The sequence below is a fragment of the Nyctereutes procyonoides genome, unplaced genomic scaffold (genome assembly GCF_905146905.1).
Source record: "Nyctereutes procyonoides isolate TBG_1078 unplaced genomic scaffold, NYPRO_anot_genome, whole genome shotgun sequence".
In the NCBI taxonomy this organism is placed as follows: domain Eukaryota; kingdom Metazoa; phylum Chordata; class Mammalia; order Carnivora; family Canidae; genus Nyctereutes; species Nyctereutes procyonoides.
In genome coordinates, this window is record NW_026575140.1 from 6891114 (window position 1) to 6909430 (window position 18317).

Genomic DNA, 18317 nt, shown 5'->3' on the forward strand with positions numbered 1-18317 from the left:
TCTTAACTTTTCAGGTTACTTAGAGCTTTCTTAGCCATCTCCTGGGTTGATTTTGCAGCAATCTCGTGAGGTAGGCAGATGAGGAGGCATGGCTTCAGAGAAGTCATGTGACGGTGACAGCGCCAACATCACAGAGCTGGTAAGTGGCAAAGCCAGGGCTTAGGCTCAAGTCTCCTGACCTGTGGGCTGATGCTCTCTTCACCATCCCAAGTCCTCTCTGGGCATCCTTGTTTCCACAGTGAGGGGGAGCCAGGGCTTGTCACAGGGAATGCTGTGGGAGACTGGATACCTCACCAACTGCTCTCCCTCATCTATCCCTCAAAAGCCCCTCGAGTACAGGCCAGCTTCCTGGATTTTCTGCTATTTGGGAGCCTCATCTCAGCGGTGGACCCCGTGGCTGTGCTGGCTGTCTTTGAGGAGGTGCACGTCAACGACACTCTCTTTATCATCGTCTTTGGCGAGTCCCTGCTCAATGATGCTGTCACTGTGGTGAGAGTGCACAGTTGGCTGCCATTCCCTGACCCCCACTGCCATGCTCTGACTAGTTAGGGACCTTCCCTGGGTTTCCTGGGGAAAAATACAGCCTCAGCTTTCACCCTCTCCTGGCAGTCCCAGTTGGGCCTTCCCTCTCCTTGCTCCTGACTCTCTTCTTCTCACTCAGGTGCTGTACAAGGTCTGCAACTCATTTGTGGAGATGGGCTCTGCCAACGTACAGGCTGCTGACTACCTGAAAGGAGTCGGTCAGTATTTCCCCCTCATGGCTGGGTTGCTGAATCCCTGCCCCCAACTGCATCAGGACAGAGGAGGCTGTTGGGTTGCCTCATTCCCTTCCCTCCTCTGTGGAGAAATAGGGCCCTGAAAACCTGAGAAGGAAGAGCTTTCCTGGGATCCTGGCTTTGGGATCCTGACCCCTGGGGAAGTACAGTGGGCATTGTCCTCCACTCCTTGCCAGACTACAGTCTTGTCTGCCCGGGTAGAGTCCAGGCCAGGGGTCATGCTGACAACCCACTCCTCCCCCAGCCTCCCTGTTTGTGGTCAGTCTGGGCGGGGCAGCCGTGGGCTTAGTCTTTGCCTTCCTCCTGGCCCTGACCACACGCTTCACCAAGCGGGTCCGCATCATCGAGCCACTGCTGGTCTTCCTCCTCGCCTATGCAGCTTACCTCACTGCTGAAATGGCCTCGCTCTCTGCTATTCTTGCGTGAGTCCTGGGAGCCTTGCATGTAGGCAGCTGGGAGGGGGCATTGGAGATGGTTGCCCCTTACATGGACAGAAGCAAGACCCTGAGGAGGCAGTAGGTTTTCTCTGAGCCCCTGTGGTAGTGGGAATCTCAGACTCCCCTGGGGAGACAGTAAACCTTAGGTAATGCTTTAAGATCTGTCTTTGGAACTGCCCTGGGCACCCCAGAACCCAATCTTCTTCTACCTGAAGTGCTTTCTGAGGTATAGGCTGAGCTAGAAGTAGACCTCAAGGCCTGGTCACTGGCTGTCATGGCCACAGCACTCTTCAGTGCTTCAGAGAGAATGCTAGTCAAAGCATGTTTCTCCCAACTTCCCCTCCAGGAGGCACTGAATGGGAACCTGGAGATTTAGATCCCTATCCCAAGACTGCCCACCACTACCTATCCTAGGACAGTCTCAATGCCTCCCTGGGCTTCAGCTCTGATGAAGTTTGCAATAACTTCTGATATCCTGTGATGTGCAACACCTCCTGTGGCATGCTCAAACCTTAGAGGCTGCAATCCCTCCTTACTTGCCCTGTCTGTCCATTCCTCTCCCAGGGTGACTATGTGTGGCCTGGGCTGTAAGAAGTATGTGGAAGCCAACATCTCCCATAAGTCACGCACGGCTGTCAAATACACAATGAAGACTCTAGCCAGCTGCGCTGAGACCGTCATCTTTATGCTGCTTGGCATCTCAGCTGTGGACTCTTCTAAGTGGGCCTGGGATTCTGGGCTGGTGCTAGGCACCCTCTTCTTCATCCTGTTCTTCCGAGCCCTCGGTATTGCTGGCACCCTCTGCTTTCCCATTCTCCTTCCTGCCCTGCCCCAGCTCATCCCCCAGTCTGAGTCCATATCCTTATCAATTCCTAAGCCCCCCTACCCACCCCATTGCTCACCCCTCCCAACCCCTGTCAGACCTTAGCCCAGATACTTGGTGCCATCCATTCCTGGGTCCTCCACTCCCAATGCCCTGCTCCCACTGGCCTCCCTCCTGCTGTAGGCGTAGTCCTGCAGACGTGGGTGCTGAATCAGTTCCGGCTGGTCCCTCTGGACAAGATTGACCAGGTGGTGATGTCCTATGGGGGCCTGCGGGGGGCTGTGGCCTTCGCTCTCGTCATCCTACTGGACAGGACCAAGGTCCCTGCCAAGGACTACTTTGTGGCCACCACTATTGTGGTGGTCTTCTTCACAGTCATTGTGCAGGTGGGAGAGCCCATGAGGCTGGGTAGGGAGAGGGTCTGGCAGGCCCTGGGGGAGGCATGGAGCCTTTGGGACAGGGGCTTTTCTCTTTGGGGGATAGGGACTTGAATTCCCAGACCCTGAGTGTAGTGAGGTGGAGGTACAGAAGCTGAGGCCTAATTATGGGGAAAGAAAGGCACCAGGGAACTGGATAGGGCAGGGCTCACCTGCTGCCTGTCCATAGGGCTTAACCATCAAGCCACTGGTCAAGTGGCTGAAGGTGAAGAGGAGTGAGCATCACAAACCCACCCTGAACCAGGAGCTGCATGAGCACGTGGGTACCAGAACCCCATCCCTCTACCTATACCTCTTTTCCTTCTATTTTGAGCAGAGTCCTGATCCAGTCCCCCTACCCACCCTCTTCTAGACTTTTGACCACATTCTGGCCGCAGTGGAGGACGTTGTGGGGCACCATGGCTATCACTACTGGAGGGACAGGTGAGGGAGCTCCCCCAAGGCTCCTTCAGCAGCAGCAGCCCCACCAGCCAGGGCAGCATTGGGGATGTGCCACACTTCTGAGAAGGGACACAGCCAGAATTGGGCTTGGTGACCTCTGCCAGGAGCCCTTCAGTGGCATCCTAGTACTCTCAGGATAAGACAGGTCTTCCCAGTGAGGCCTGCCTGGCCCTGTGTGGTCTGGCACCTGCCAGAGTCCAGCCTCATCATGCTCTGCTCTGCCTTTGACTATCTTCCTGCTAATTACATGGATCTTGGTTTAGAATTTCAGAACCCATCATGCTTCCCCCACCCTGCTACCCCGACCTTTGCCCATATTCTGTATATTAGAACATTCCCTCGCTTCCTTCTCAGGTACTTAACCTCTGTTTATCCTTCAGATTTCACCGTAGACATCAATTCTCTAAGGAGGCCTTCACTGGCCTCCCTGACAAATCCCTATCATACTCTATAATTATCCTTTGTAGTTCTTGTTACGGTTGCAATTTTAGTTATTTGCAATAACTTCAATTTAATGTCAGGCTTGCCCGTAATGCTGTAAGTTCAGGCTTGCCCGTAATGCTATAAGTTTTATAAGGGCAGGTACTAACTTTGAGATTATCCCTGGCTGAGGCCCATACCAAGAGAGCCAGGCCAGTGCTGGCAGTGTCCCTGCCCCATCTGAGGAAGGGCCGGCCAGCTGGGTTTTGGAGATGGCACTCAGGGCTGGGCCTGATATCCTCTGTAGGTGGGAGCAGTTTGACAAGAAGTACCTGAGTCAGCTGCTGATGCGGCGCTCAGCCTACCGCATCCGGGACCAGATCTGGGATGTGTACTATAGACTCAACATCCGGGATGCCATCAGCTTCGTGGACCAGGTGGGCCAGCAGCGAGTGGTGGGTGGGCAGGTAGCCAGCAGGAAGGGGTAACAAGCAGGCAGGACCTGAGCAGGGAGTTGGGAATTCCCAGCCGACTCCATGGTCTGGTAAAATGTCAGCTGCAGGAACCAGCCTGACCTGATGCTGAATTCAGAGTCTGGCAGGCAATTGAGAAAGCTGAGAAAGAGCTGGACTCTAGAGCCAGCAGATGCAGTTCAATTCTTAACACTTACAGGCTTGTGACCTTGGGTAAGTCCCTATCCTCTTTGAGCCTCAGTTTCCTCAATTGTAAGAAATTAAGAATACCTATGTTACAGAGTTTTGTGGATTCAATATGTAAAGTGCATAGCACAGTACCTGGAATATATAAAGAGCAGAATAAGTGTTAATTATGTTACGTTGTTTTTATTACCCTTTGACTGTCTGGGCCACCCTCCATCTGATAGCCGTCTGACCTCTGTCTTGGCCCCTGCAGGGAGGCCATATCTTGTCCTCCACAGGGCTCACTCTGCCCTCTATGCCCAGCCGCAATTCTGTGGCAGAGACCTCTGTCACCAACCTGCTGTAAGTCCTTGAGTCCCCTTCCAGTTCCTCAAGCCCTCTCTATTGGGTTTTCATTCTACATCCCTTTTGGGAAAAACCTGTGGGCATCTTTGCTTTTTTGACCTCCCCCTGGCCAGTGCCTCCTGGCCCTTCCGTAGCACACATGTTGCCTGCCTCCTGCAGGAGAGAGAGTGGCAGTGGAGCGTGTCTGGATCTGCAGGTGATTGACACAGTGCGCAGCGGCCGGGACCGTGAGGATGCTGTGATGCACCATCTGCTCTGTGGAGGCCTCTACAAGCCACGCCGCAGGGTGAGAGCAGGCAAGGTTTAAAAGTTTCAAGGGGGAGGAGTGGGGCCTGGGTTGGGGGTGATGAGTTAGAGGAGGGTGGTCTGGGAACGCCATAAACAGGCTCAAGAGGCAGCTGGTGCCAGCTAGTGGAGAGCTATAAATGCCAGTTGAAGAGTGTGGGCCCCCCCATCTTGTAATAACTTTTAGCTTTTTTTTTTTTTTTTTTTTTTTGAGAAAGGGGTGGCCTGATACAAGCACTGTTTAAAGATGTCTTCTTCTGGTAGCAGATCACAGACCAAATTGGAGGGTTGAGGTGAGAGATGGGGAGAGCCAGTTGGGAGGCTGGAGTGAAACAACAGATCAGAGCTGGGTGGTGGTAAGGGTGAGGAGCACATAGGACTGAGTGATTGTCCTGAAGGGGAGAGGAGGGGACAGACTACAGAAGGGGTCTTGATGGGGTCAGAGACAGAAGCAGGAGTACTGAGGAAGCCTGTGGGACCAGTTTAGCATGGGGAAGGCAGACATCTCTTTTAGGTAACGTTAGTCCAGTGCAGGTCAGGAAGCTTTGGGGCCAGAAGGCCCAGCCCCATCCAGGAGGGAATCTGCCGCAATTCCACAAGGGGGCAGCAAGCCATTACATTGAACTTCTTTGAAATGGGAAGGCAACTGTTTTAACAGTCAAGGTTGTTTCTATTGTTGAGACAGAATTGGCTTTCTTTAATTTGGGGGCTTTGGTCCTGATTTGACTCTGGGCAGCTCTGAAGAATAAACTTCAAAGGTTTCAAGACAGTTCCCTTTCACATAGGCCTTCTTGCCCTCAAGCCAGCATCTCCTCTCCCTGATGTGTCTTCTCTGGTCATAAGAAACAAGGCCCAGAATGCTGCTCTAGTTGTAGTTGGCCAGGGCATGGCATAGGGCTCTCTTACCTTTCTAGTTCTAGAATTTTCATTCTCTTCCCGCTGCTCAGAATCCCCATAGCATTGCTTTACTACTCTGAGGCTCCATATTGTTCTTGTAGTTAGGCACATCCCCATGTCTTCCTCAGTTAATGGCTGTTAAACTCTGTCTCATTCAACCTGTTGGGTTTTTGTTTTTGTTTCTTTTTTTTTTTTTTTTTTTTACTTCTTTCTTAAGGCAAATTTTACTCATTCACAAAATTAGACAGAATAGGGATCCCTGGGTGGCGCAGCGGTTTGGCGCCTGCCTTTGGCCCAGGGCGTGATCCTGGAGACACGGGATCAAATCCCACGTCAGGCTCCCGGTGCATGGAGCCTGCTTCTCCCTCTGCCTGTGTCTCTGCCCCTCTCTCTCTCTCTCTCTGTATGACTATCGTAAATAAATAAAAATTAAAAAAAAATTAGACAGAATAAAATAACTCTCATGTATTCATCACTCGGCTCCTCTAAAATTATCAATGCATGGTTAATCTTGTTGCATTCTGTACCCCCACCTTACCCCATCTACACCTTATGATCTTTTTTTATTAAAGATTTTATTTATTTATTCATGAGAGACACAGAGGGAGAGGCAGAGACATAGGCAGAGAGAGAAGCAGGCTTCATGCAGGGAGCCCCATGCAGGACTTGATCCTGGGACTCCAGGATCATGCCCTGGGCTAAGGGCAGGCGCTCAACCACTGAGCCACCCAAGTGTCCCCACACCTTATTATCTTAAAGCAAACTTTGGACGTATCATATTGCCTCTAAATATTTCAATATGTATTTCTATGTGGCAGGCACTCTCTGTATGTATACATGTATATGAATATTATATATATATATAAAGTCATAGTACTATTATCACTTTCAACAAATAATAATTCCTTCTCATATGAAATATCCAGTCAGCATTCATAAACATTTTTTTTTCCAGATGGTTTGTTTAAATCAGGATCCAAATAAAGTCTACACTTTGCATTTGGTAAATATGTCTCTTTATTAAAGTAGAAATCTCTAATAGTTCCTTCTCCTTTTATCCCACTTGCTATTTATTTATTTATTTATTTATTTATTTATTTATATTTAATTTATTTTTTAAGATTTTATTCATTTATTCATGAGAGATGCCACAGAGAGAAGCAGAGATGTAGGCAGAGGCAGAATTAGACTCCCTGTGAGGAGCCTGATGCAGGACTCAATCCTGGGACCCCAGGATCATGACCTGAGCCAAAGGCAGACACTCAACCACTGAGCCACTCAATTGCCCCCTGCTTGCTATTTATTTATTTTTATTTTTTTATTTTATTTTATTTTTTTTAAATTTTTTTTAATTTTTATTTTATGATAGTCACAGAGAGACATAGAGAGAGAGAGAGAGAGAGGGAGAGGGAGAGAGAGAGAGAGAGAGGCAGAGACACAGGCAGAGGGAGAAGCAGGCTCCATGCACTGGGAGCCCGATGTGGGATTCGATCCCGGATCTCCAGGATCGCGCCCTGGGCCAAAGGCAGGCGCCAAACCGCTGCGCCACCCAAGGATCCCTTGCTATTTATTTATTGAAGAAATTGGATACTTTGCCTCAGAGAATTTCCCAATTTATGGATTTGGCTGATTGTATTCCAGTGGTAGTGTTCCTCCATCCCCTGTATTTCCTGATAGTTAAATCTAATTTTTTTTTAATTTTTTATTTATTTATGATAGTCACAGAGAAAGAGAGAGAGAGGCAGAGACATAGGCAGAGGGAGAAGCAGGCTCCATGCACCGGGAACCCGATATGGGATTCGATCCTGGGTCTCCAGGATCGCGCCCTGAGCCAAAGGCAGGCGCCAAACCGCTGCGCCACCCAGGGATCCCCTGATAGTTAAATCTAGAGGACTGGTCAGATTCAGGAACATTCAGTAGGTATGCTATGTATTTCTTATTGTATCACATTAGGACATACGTGATGATTGGTTTACCTATGGATGTGTGTGTCTCAGATTGGTCAATGGGTACAGTTCTTGGGTAGTCAATTAAAAAACACTGGAGTAAGATTATCAACAACAAGATATCATCTTACTTGATTTAGTCCATCATTCCATTATTTGGATCCCATGTCTGGCACCAAATATCTGTTTAGATTCACATCCTGTGAAAATTTGCGAAGCCTGCTAACTTTGTATTCATCCAAATCAACATAAAATGTTGAACAGGATAGAGCTGAGGACAGAGCCATGTGGCATGCTTGGCTCCAGACTGACATGGATCAAACATTTTTGGGTATGGTTACTCAACTAGTTCTGAATCCACTTAGTTATACCATAACACAATCCATAATTCCTCATATTCTTCACAAAAATGTCGTCAGAGAGAGAGAGAGAAGTGTTTAGTATGCAGTTACAAATATGAGATCATAGTTTATGAGATAAAGGCTAGAAATAAAGATTTATAAGTGATCTTTATTGTCAAAGGTTTTCTCACCTAGTGACATCAGAATCCCCTGGGAGAGCTTGCTAGAACACATATTCCTGGCTTCACCTCCTAGAGGTTCTGATTTCATAGTATAGAATGGGACTAAGAATCTGTGGCCTTAGTAAATTGTCCAGGTGATTCAAATGCAGCTGGTCTGATGGCTGCATGGTCTAGCATTAGGCTAGCTGAAGCTAGGGGAAGGGATAGTTCACTGCAGAGAACATTTGGAGGGAGAGAGGAGGGCCAAGGACAACACTGAGGAATCCACATGGGAAAAAAGGAGGGGAGAAGAGCAGTAGCAGATGGTGTCTCAGAGGCCTGGGGCAGAAGAACAGCTGGATGCTGCACAGGGGTTAGGCCAGCGCCTAACCAGAGGCCATGCCATGACACTGGTAACCAGGCAGAAGGCAGCACCATGGATTCATGGGCCCTGGAGTTGTATTTCTGGCATTAAAGAAAGTAATGGGTATGAGAGGAAGTGTCAGAATCAAAGTAGAAGAATTTGGCAGCAAAAGGGAAGCAACAGCTTCAGTGCTTCAGTGGAAAGGCTTTCTTCAGGGGAATATGGGCAGGAGCATGCTTAAAAGTAGGGGATGGGCATGGTGAGGGGAGGAGGAAGGTGCTGGGGTGGGGGTAGGAATGGGAGGCAGCCAGGAGCTGATGGAGGCAGGGAGGAGTGGACTGAGCAAAGCAAAGGTCAGGGTTCAAGGAGAGCGGTATGAGGGAGCTGGATTCCTGCACCCCCAGGAGAGAGGGGTCCCTCTGGGTGGTTAGGTAGAGGAGAGCAGATGAGAGACTTGAAGGGAGCTCTTAGAACTGGTTCAGGGCAGCAGAAAATAGGAGGCATAGGAAAGCATTGTATTTGGCAGGGGTGGGAGTGGTTTGAGCCCAGATAAAATGATTGGGACCAACTGGCAGTACTTTTATTTGGCAGTCTAGGTGGGTATGTAGTGGGCTTGGTCTTTGTGAGGCAAGAGTAGGAAGGAACAGATGATGGGGGTGATCCTGAATTGGGTGCAAATGGCTGTTGGGACTGAGAAGGTCCAGGGTGTCAGGAGGTAGTTCTGGAAGTCCAAAGTTTTTACAGAAATGGCTGGCTAGAGAGTTCCTCATGGAGGGAGAATCCTGTGTAGCTAGGGGTGTGTGTGGTGGGGGCAGGCACAGGGACCAGGCTCCTAAGTGGAAGTACAAAGAAGGAAATATCGCCCTCAGTCTGGTGGTAGCCCCAAGAGACAAGATACAGAGTCTCTTGCCTCTTGCTACTTCAAGTCAGGACTGGGAAGGGCAGTAGAGGTTAGGGACAGGCAGATTTGGGGGAATGGGCTCAGTGATAAAAATAAGTTTTTCTCCCAGTGAATTGAGACTACAGAGTGTCTGGCTGGGTTCCTGTTGTATTTTTTTTGTTTTGTTTTTTAATGGCTAGTTCTGGAAAAACTGGGCTGGCAGGGCCCATGGTGCCCATGGTGCTGTGGCCTGGGTACCTGTGGGAGGCCAAGGCTCCCAGCCTCATGGCAGGGCGGGGCTGTCATTGCCAGTACAAAGCCAGCTGCAGCCGCCACTTCATCTCAGAGGATGCTCAGGAACGGCAGGACAAGGAAGTCTTCCAGCAGAACATGAAGCGGCGGCTAGAGTCCTTTAAGTCCACCAAGCACAACATCTGCTTCACCAAGAGCAAGCCACGACCTCGCAAGACCGGTCGCAAAAAGGCACGTGCTTTCTCTGGGACTTCTGTTTGGGGCTGGAGGCTGATGGCCCATAGTTTTGAACTCCCAAGTATTGGAATCCAGCCCAGAGGGACCCCTAGTTGGAAAATTCTTGAGGCCTTGGTGTGTGCAATAGTTTGTGTTCCCTTTTGCATCTTCCTGGAGTCTCAGAAAGGTAAAATGAGGCCTTTTGGGGGAGATCTGTCTCTTACCATGTGGTTGGTCAGTTGCTGGGAGGCAGCAGGACCTCCTACCAGAAATGAACCCAGCAACAGAAAGACATGTTCCTGGGAGCAGGGGCAGGGGGAGCTCCATGAGTCCCTAATTCAGTCCAGGCTGAGGCATAGAGAGCCCTTGCTGGGGCACAGGTTATTTGCCAAGGGTGCCAATGACTGATGGAACCACTGGGATTGATGCAGATTCCCTACCCACTGCATCAGAAAGATCCTATCAGACAACAGGGTTGGGGTTTTGAGCCAGAATCCGAGGCTTAGGGTCTGTTTTCTTGGCCCTCAGAAGGATGGCTTGGCTAATACGGAGGCCACAAATGGGAAACCTCCTCGAGACCTGGGCTTTCAGGACACAGGCAAGCAAGGGGTAGGGGTGGGGCTGAAGAAGGAGTGGGAGGGCTGGGGCCCATCAACCAAAAGCTGAAGGATCTCCTCTGTGCTGCATTCAGTGTCATAGGCTGAGGCTCCTCCCCTCAAGGACCTGATAGGCTTACTTGATTTCAGAGCTGGACATGTTCTAAGCAGTTCTCAGAGACTTTGTGACAGGTGTCTGGTAGCTAGCTACAGGTTATAGCCCCTAGGACTTGGCGAAGGTGTCATGGAGAAGGGGGGAGCTTAAAAGATGGGTGGCCCCTGGGGCCCAGTGTCTTGCCTGCAAAACCAGGAATTTGGATGAGCTGAGCATTGATGGGCCTTCCACCTCTCCAGATGCTCATGTTTTCATTTGATGATGGGCTCCAGGGCTGAGAGAACAGGATGGAGGAGCTGGAAAGTAGAAATTCCCTGTTGGCTCTGAGGACTCTGCTTTCCCTGGTGGCGTCCTAGAGCTCTGCAGCCCCACTTCCCTCCTCTCCAGCCCTAACTCCCTAGGCCAGTGCTGAAATAGAGGAAGGTGGGGGGCTCTGGCAGCCATGGGGTCCTGCATGGGTGGACAGGGAGCTGGCCTGGGGTTATGTGGTACCAAGAGGCAGCCACCGGACTGGCCATCCCCACTCAGTTCTTGTCCCTGTCCAGCTGCTGTGATCTTAACTGTGGAGTCTGAGGAGGAGGAGGAGAGTGACAGTTCAGAGACAGAGAAGGAGGACGACGAGGGGATCATATTTGTGGCTCGGGCCACCAATGAGGTTCTCCAAGAGGGCAAGGTCTCAGGTAATGGTGTCCTCCTAGCCTCCCTCCCCCCAGGGCAGGCTGGAGCTGTGCAGCTGCTGTCTTCCCTGTTTACTCATGGCCTTTCCTCTAGACAACTCCCTTTTCCTACTCATTTATTTACCAACCAGCATTTAGTGAACATCTTTATAATCAGACAGCTGACATGACTGATCTGATTCAATCCTCACAACAACCAAGATGGGGAACTGAGCTTCCAGAGCCAAAGGGACTTGTCCAGCATCCCACAGCAGAACCAGAATTTGAACCTGACCCATCTGACTCTAAAGCCTACAGCTTTTTCACTGCTTCACTGCCTCCTTTTACAGTCTGGTGAGGTATATGAGGTGACAAGCAAATCTAACACCAGGCTCTCTTACAACCCATGCTCTCTGCACACCTGCCCTCAAGTAGAGCCCCTACTGAGGGTGGCAGCCTGGCCTACAGGAGGAGTCTAAATTCATCAAAACAGCATTATTGTGGATAAAAGACAATATATACATGTTTCCATATGTGGAAACCTAACTTATATCACTGCTAGTTGGCTCCAGCATCGTCGGATGTCATTCTAAAATGTTTTATTATAGAAAATTGCAAAATATACAATAGACAGAAGAATAAAGTAAATTTCCATCTACCCATTACGCAGCTTCACTAATTACTTAGTCCTAACCAATCTTATTTCATTTATCTCTTCACTTATGCCCCTCTCTTCACTGGGTTCTTTTGAAGCAAATCTCAAATAAGATGTCACCTTATCAATAAATACTTAAGTGCATATCTTTAAAAGATAAGGATTCTTCTTAAAAATATATAACCATAATATCATTATCATAAATATCCAGTGTTCAAATTTCCCTGATTATCTTAATTTTTTTTTTGCAGTAGGTTTGTTCAAATAAAAATCCATACAAGGCCCACACACAACTTTTGGTTGATAAGTCTCTTTTAACTTACAGCAGTGGTTCTCAAGGGGGTGGTAATGGAGTGATTTTGCCTGCAGGGGCATTCGGCAATGTTTGGAGCCATTTTTGGTTGCCACAACTGGAGAGGTGCACTTGCATGTAGTGGGTTGAGGCCAGGAATGCTGCTAAATAACACATGGGACAGCCTGAGAACAAAGTATCTGTTCCATCTTGTCAGTGGTGTCAAGTTTGAGAAACCCTGATTTACAGGTTCCCCCCCCTCCTCCTTTTTCTTCTTCTAGTGTATTTATTGAAATAATCTGGTTGTTTGTCCCACAGTCTTTCCTTGTGTGGATTTTGCTGATTGCGTCCCCAAAGCATTATTTTTTCACTGTGCCTTATATTCCCTTTAAACCAGTAATTAGATCTACATCAGATTTCAGTTTAGATGTTTTGGTAAGAACACTTCACAGGCAGTGATGGTGTACTTTGTGTCATGTCACATCAGGAAACACATCCCATCTGGTGTCTCTTGATGGTGAGGTGACTGTTGATCGCTGGGTTCACATGGTAGCCTGACCCATCCATTGTGAAGTTCGCCATCAGCTGTTCACCAGTCTTAGCAGCCGCTGATGGTCATTGCCAGACCCAGCACTGCATCCGGGGCTGCACAGCAGTCATACCCTCCATCTCTTTTGTTGTCTGCATTACCAGCAATTCTTCTATTTAAAAAGCTCTCATCAGACAGGAAAGAATAGATAAATGCTTGATTTTTTTTCCTTTCACTTAACAGTTTTCAGACCAATGAAGGATCCTCCAAAGGTGAAGACTGAATTTTGTTGTTTTAGTTTGGTGGTGGTGGTTGTTAAAATGTAATATTACGAGTCTTTCAAGAGAGGTGGTTTTACTTCCAATCACACCATCAATACATTTCATAATGTAATCGATTGCTCAGGACCTTTATCAACAAGCAGGCACATATTGAGCACCTTATTATGGGTAAAGCATTGTGTTGACTTTGGAGAGCAGGGGTGGTAGGTGGCCAGGGAGCTTCTCTTTCCCAAGTTTCCTCTTTCAGAACCTCAGACTTCCTGTCATGCAGTGGCCCAGCCTTCTATCCTGGCTGCCAGCAGTGCTGGGACTCTCAGCTCAGGTCCCCTTTGTGGCACAGCATTTCGCCTGCTATGGGGTTTGCATGAGCTCACACTCCTGGGCTCCGTCCCACTAAAGGGCTGTGGTGAGTGCTCACCCAGAGCATCGAGCACCGAAGCCTTTGGCATGGAGCCTCGAGATCTCTCTCACCTTTGCTGCTCTCTCTTCTGGGACAGGGCCTGGCAGGATGTGATCTCTAAAGCCAGTGCTACAAACTGGTGAGGACTGATCACAGGTTTTTTCCCTGCCTGGCTCCTGATTTCTCTTGCTTTCTCTTCATTTGTTTAGTCAGTATTTTCAGTATTTGCTGAATAACTACTATGTGCCCAGCCCTGTGCCAGGTGCTGGGAGTCAGTGGAGAGCTTTCCCTCATCAACTAATCGCACAAATGGATGTAATAGAGAATGAATGTAATGTGGAATGAATTATTTGCGAAAATGCGGTTATACTTGAGAAGGATTCCACTGTGTTACTAATGAGTGCATATGTACTCTGTCCCCAGGGAGCCTTGAGGTGTGCCCAAGCCCACGAATCATCCCCCCCTCCCCAACCTGTGCAGAGAAGGAGCTACCCTGGAAGAGTGGGCAGGGAGATCTGGCAGTCTACGTGTCCTCGGAAACCACCAAGATTGTGCCCGTGGACATGCAGGCAGGCTGGAACCAGAGCATCTCATCCCTGGAGAGCCTGGCATCCCCGCCCTGTACCCAGGCCCCAACTATGACCCGCCTGCCTCCTTGCCCACTGGCTGCTGAAGAGCCCCAGCCCTTCCATCTGCCTTACGATCCACGCCCTAGCTTCGCCTTTCCCCCAAGCCTGGCCAAAGCTGGCCGCTCTCGCAGTGAGAGCAGTGCTGACATCCCCCAGCAGCAAGAGCTGCAGCCCCTCATGGGACATGAGGACCGCACCCATCTTAGCCCACGCACAGCCAACTCCCACTGGTGCATCCAGTTCAACAAAGGTGGCCGGCTGTAGCCCAAGGACTCAAGGAGGATCAGGAGACTGGATCTCCCATGGGAAGTCTTCCCTGGGCAATGGGCAGAGGAACCCACTTAGCCTGACAAGGGGCCAGAGGAGCCTGAACTAGCAACTGGGCTTTCTTGGGGCAGAGTCAGAAGGGTATCCTGGACTAATCCTCACAGGAACCCTTTCACCACCTTCCTTGCTCCTAATCCTTGCCACCTTCCCTTTCAGTAAGTTCCTTACCCTGGCTCAAGACCCAGTCCAGAACTTCTTGGGGCTACGTCCAGCCCCTTGGGAAGCTGATGCCCTCTCCTCAATGGGTCCCTCTAGGGTCACTTTAGGCAGCTGTTCCTGCCCCCACAGCAAGGGCATCATTCCACAGCTGATGCTGACCTTTCCTGCCCTCCTTTACTGACCTTTCCACTCCCCAGCACCAGCTTAAGGACAGTGCCCTGGCACTGAGGCTTCTCGAGGGGCTGGTCCTCAGAGGGTTTGGGGTGGTGGGAGCTGGAGCAGGCCTCAGCCTCAGGCTTTGCTGCCTTGTTGGGTCAGCTACCTATAGCCAGTTTTGGGGTGGGGGGAATGGTGGGAACCTGTGTCCAATTCTTGCTTTATCTCCTTCCCTTTGTTGCCAGTTATCAGGGCCATAGTTCTTCCTTTTCCAGGTTCAAGGCCACAGGGCTGGGCCAGGCTTCAGATCAGGGATGTTTCTTGACACGGGTCACTCTGAAGATCTGCTGCTATGTATCCAAGTCTGTATCTTTCAGATTCCTGGGTCTGGATTTCCTGAGGAGGGGAGATAGTGGCCTCTGGGCCACTACCACCTTGACATTCCCCAAATAGGAAAGGAGCCAGGTATTCCAGGGCCACTGTCCTGCTGCTCTGGGGGCTGACTGGGTGGCAGGTAAATTTCCTGGGGTTAGCACCTGCCCTGTGTCTTGTATCTTGAGCCTAAGACACATTAAACATCTCTTGGATAAATGGGTGTCCTGTGTCCATGTGTCTAGGGGTTCTAGGGGTGGGGGGATGACTGGGGTATCTGATAAGGGAAGTAAAAACTTGCAAGTGCCTGCTCTGGGGCTTCTAGGATAGAGAACAGAGGAGATCTGGGAAGGACTGTTAGGCCCTCTGGCCCTCTTTCCCTCCTCCCTTCCCAGTATGGTTCCCTGAGCAGAGGGTCTGCAGTGGCAGTCCGGGGACCACTATATGGGCACAGGGTCACAGAACTGGGAGTCCACTCTAAAATGGGGGAGGCCAGCAGGGAAAGAGACTCCAGACGATAGGTCCCAAGGTACCCAAAGATGCAACCAGCACATACTGGGACCAGAGAAGCCTTCCTGGAAAACTGGAGGCAGGTGTAGGACAAATAAACAGAAGTTCTCTGCACATGGCAGGTGGGAGGGCAATCTCAAGGGAGCTGGTTACCCTATGAGTTTACACTATAAATCAGGTACTGTGGGGTCCAGAAATATCTAGGGACCAAAACCCTTAGTTAAAAGCAGTCCCAGATTCAAAATCAATTTCCTACTGTGTCTGAAGGACTTTTTTTTTAAGATTTTATTTATTTATTAATGAGAGACACAGAGAGAGGGGCAGAGACACAGGCAGAGGGAGAAGCAGGTTCCCTGTGGGGAGCCTGATGCAGGACTAGATCCCAGGACCCCAGGATCATGCCCTGATCCAAAGGCAGACGCTCAACCACTGAGCCACCCAGGTGTCCCTGGCTGAAGGACTTTTAGGAAAATATCCATCTTTATTGAGATAAAACACATGTACCTCAGAACTCATCCATTTAAAATGTATAGTTCAGGGCAGCCCCACTGGTGCAGCGGTTTAGCGCCGCCTGCAGCCCAGGGTGTGATCCTGAAGACCCAGAATCGAGTCCCACGTCAGGCTTCCTGCATGGAGCCTGCTTCTCCCTCTGCCTGTGTCTCTGCCTCTCTCTCTCTCTCTCTCTGTCTGAATTTAAAAAAATTTAAAAAAAATGTATAGTTCAGTGATTTTTAATATATTCACAGAGCTGTGCAACACACATCACAATCTAAGTTTAGAACATTTTCGTTATCCCCAGGGAACCCTGTGCCCATTGGCAATCGCTCCTCATCCACTGCCTGCCCCACCCTAGGTAATCACTAACCTACTATCTCTATAGATCTGAAGAGGTCTCCACACTGAAGGTTCACATAGTCAAAAAGCATCTTCTTGGGCAGCCCCAGTGGTGCAGCGCTAAACAGCACCGCCTTCAGCCCAGTGCGTGATCCTGGAGACCCTGGATCGAGTCCCACGTCAGGCTCTCTGTATGATGCCTGCTTCTCCCTCTGCCTGTGTCTCTGCCTCTCTCTCTCTCTCTCTCTCTCTGTCTCTATGAATAAATAAATAAAATCTTAAAAAAATAAAAAATTAATAAAGTTAAAAAAAAAAACAAGCACCTTCTCTGTGTTATGAGTGGGAAGATGGGAAGAAAAGAGGAGAGACTTGGGCTTTGCCCTCACATTGTTGAGAGTTAGCAGTGATAGGAGCTAATAGTTAACAGTCTGGCTGTTGCTTACCAGCTATGGCACTTAGGCACGTTACGTACTCTCTGTGAGCCTCAGTGTCCTCATCTCTGAGATGGAATAACAAGTATACTTATTTTAGAAGTTTGCTGTCAGGATGAAATGAAAAAATGAGAAGAATCTATTATACAGCATGGCCCACAGTAAGGGATCATACATGTTTGCCATTACAGGTCTTATACTAAAGGCCAGGAGCCTGGAAGGTCAGGAGCTGTGGGGCTCTGAGGAGATCTGAGAAGCCTCTGTTAGGAGTTAGTGTATGTGAAAGTGTGTGTGTGAGTGTGTGTAGGGGTTCAGACAATACAGGCAAAGTTGGGTGGGTACATTCCAGGTAGAAAAAGCAGCATCAACAAAGGATGCCCGGAGCACATGTGGCAAAAGCTAGGAGCAGTGGGTGATGTGCTCTGGAGAGACCAGCCAGGGACACAGGTGCGGGGGGCGGAAGGCGGGCAGAACAGTGCTGAGTTGCGGAAGTGGCAGAGAGCTGGCCTGGGAGAACTGTGATCTGGGGAGTGGTGTGGGCAGTGATGAGCTTTAGGGAGCTCCAACGTAGTTGGTGCCAGATGGAATGAATGACACCCCAGGTGGAGGATGGACTGGTAGAAAGGAAGCCTAGAGACAGGAGACTTGTTCTGCTCAAGCAGCAGAGGGATGAGAAGAGGCTGGAGAAGGCAGGCAGCCATTCTCAGACCTTAGGGTCACAATCAATGAGAGCTGTCAAACATGCACATTCCTGGGGCACCTGGGTGGCTCAGTTGGTTAAGCATCTGACTCTTGGTTTCAGCTCAGGTTGTGATCTTGGGGTCATAAGACTGAGGACCACATTGAGCCTCTGTGCTCAGCAGGGAGTCTACCTGAGATTCTCTCTCTCTCTTGCCTTCTGCCCCTCCCTCTCCTCATTCCCTCTCTTTCTAAAAATAAATAAATCAGGGATCCCTGGGTGGTGCAGCGGTTTAGCGCCTGCCTTTGGCCCAGGGCGCTATCCTGGAGACCCAGGATCAAATCCCACGTTGGGCTCCCGGTGCACGGAGCCTGCTTCTCCCTCTGCCTATGTCTCTGCCTCTCTCTGTGTGTGTGTGTGACTATCATAAATAAATAAATAAAAATAAATAAATCTTTTTAAAAAAATAAATCTTAAAAAAAACCCATGTAGATTCCTGGGCCTATCGTAAGGTTCTGACTCAGCAAGGCAATGAAGACCCAGAGGTCTGTAATCTTAATCAGCTCCTTGTGAGGGAGATCACAGAGACAACATTCTAGAATTTCTAGATTAGCAAGGTGGTAGAAATCAAATCCACACAATCAGGCAACTAAAGGTATAGCAGGAAGAGGAAGAGGTGCAGAGAAGGGCTCCTGGGCTTGGTGCTGGGTAACTAAGGATAGTGGGATAGCCGGGAAGACAGGGTTAGTCAGAGATAGAGGGGGAGAAAGCAGGTGAGAACAGCTGGGGGAGAGGCAAGCATCTGGGATGCAGGACAGAGAGCAAGTCAGGAGCTTGTCTATGGCTCACCACCTAACTGGGCAAGATGGTGGACATGGCCTTCAGAATGACCTGAGCTGCATCCAGGTCTTGAAGGAGGAAGGACTTTGACCAAGGGAGATGGGCATGGGTTTTCCAGGTAGAGGAGACGGTTTCAGACAAGATTTGTGATCTACATGGGTTTTCCAGGCCAGCAT

The 18317-nt window shown here is 49.6% G+C and overlaps 1 protein-coding gene across 4 annotated transcripts in view; it reads left to right on the forward strand.

Moving 5' to 3' along the window:
• SLC9A5 (solute carrier family 9 member A5) overlaps positions 1 to 15046 on the forward strand; it is a 31830-nt gene extending 16784 nt beyond the window's left edge. For 3 of the 4 annotated variants that reach the window (XM_055305375.1, XM_055305374.1, XM_055305373.1), the window contains exons 3-16: positions 326 to 489; positions 662 to 740; positions 1021 to 1198; positions 1778 to 1998; positions 2220 to 2422; positions 2643 to 2732; positions 2826 to 2896; positions 3642 to 3771; positions 4247 to 4335; positions 4498 to 4624; positions 9525 to 9695; positions 10209 to 10278; positions 10937 to 11071; positions 13628 to 15046. In XM_055305375.1, coding sequence (XP_055161350.1) covers positions 326 to 489; positions 662 to 740; positions 1021 to 1198; positions 1778 to 1998; positions 2220 to 2422; positions 2643 to 2732; positions 2826 to 2896; positions 3642 to 3771; positions 4247 to 4335; positions 4498 to 4624; positions 9525 to 9695; positions 10209 to 10278; positions 10937 to 11071; positions 13628 to 14097 — 2198 coding nt within the window. In that variant the 3' untranslated portion in view covers positions 14098 to 15046. Of the gene's footprint in view, positions 1 to 325; positions 490 to 661; positions 741 to 1020; positions 1199 to 1777; positions 1999 to 2219; positions 2423 to 2642; positions 2733 to 2825; positions 2897 to 3641; positions 3772 to 4246; positions 4336 to 4497; positions 4625 to 9524; positions 9696 to 10208; positions 10279 to 10936; positions 11072 to 13627 lie in introns of those variants that run through there. The other variant, XM_055305376.1, reaches the window with a different exon arrangement.
• The last annotated feature ends 3271 nt before the right edge of the window (positions 15047 to 18317 follow it).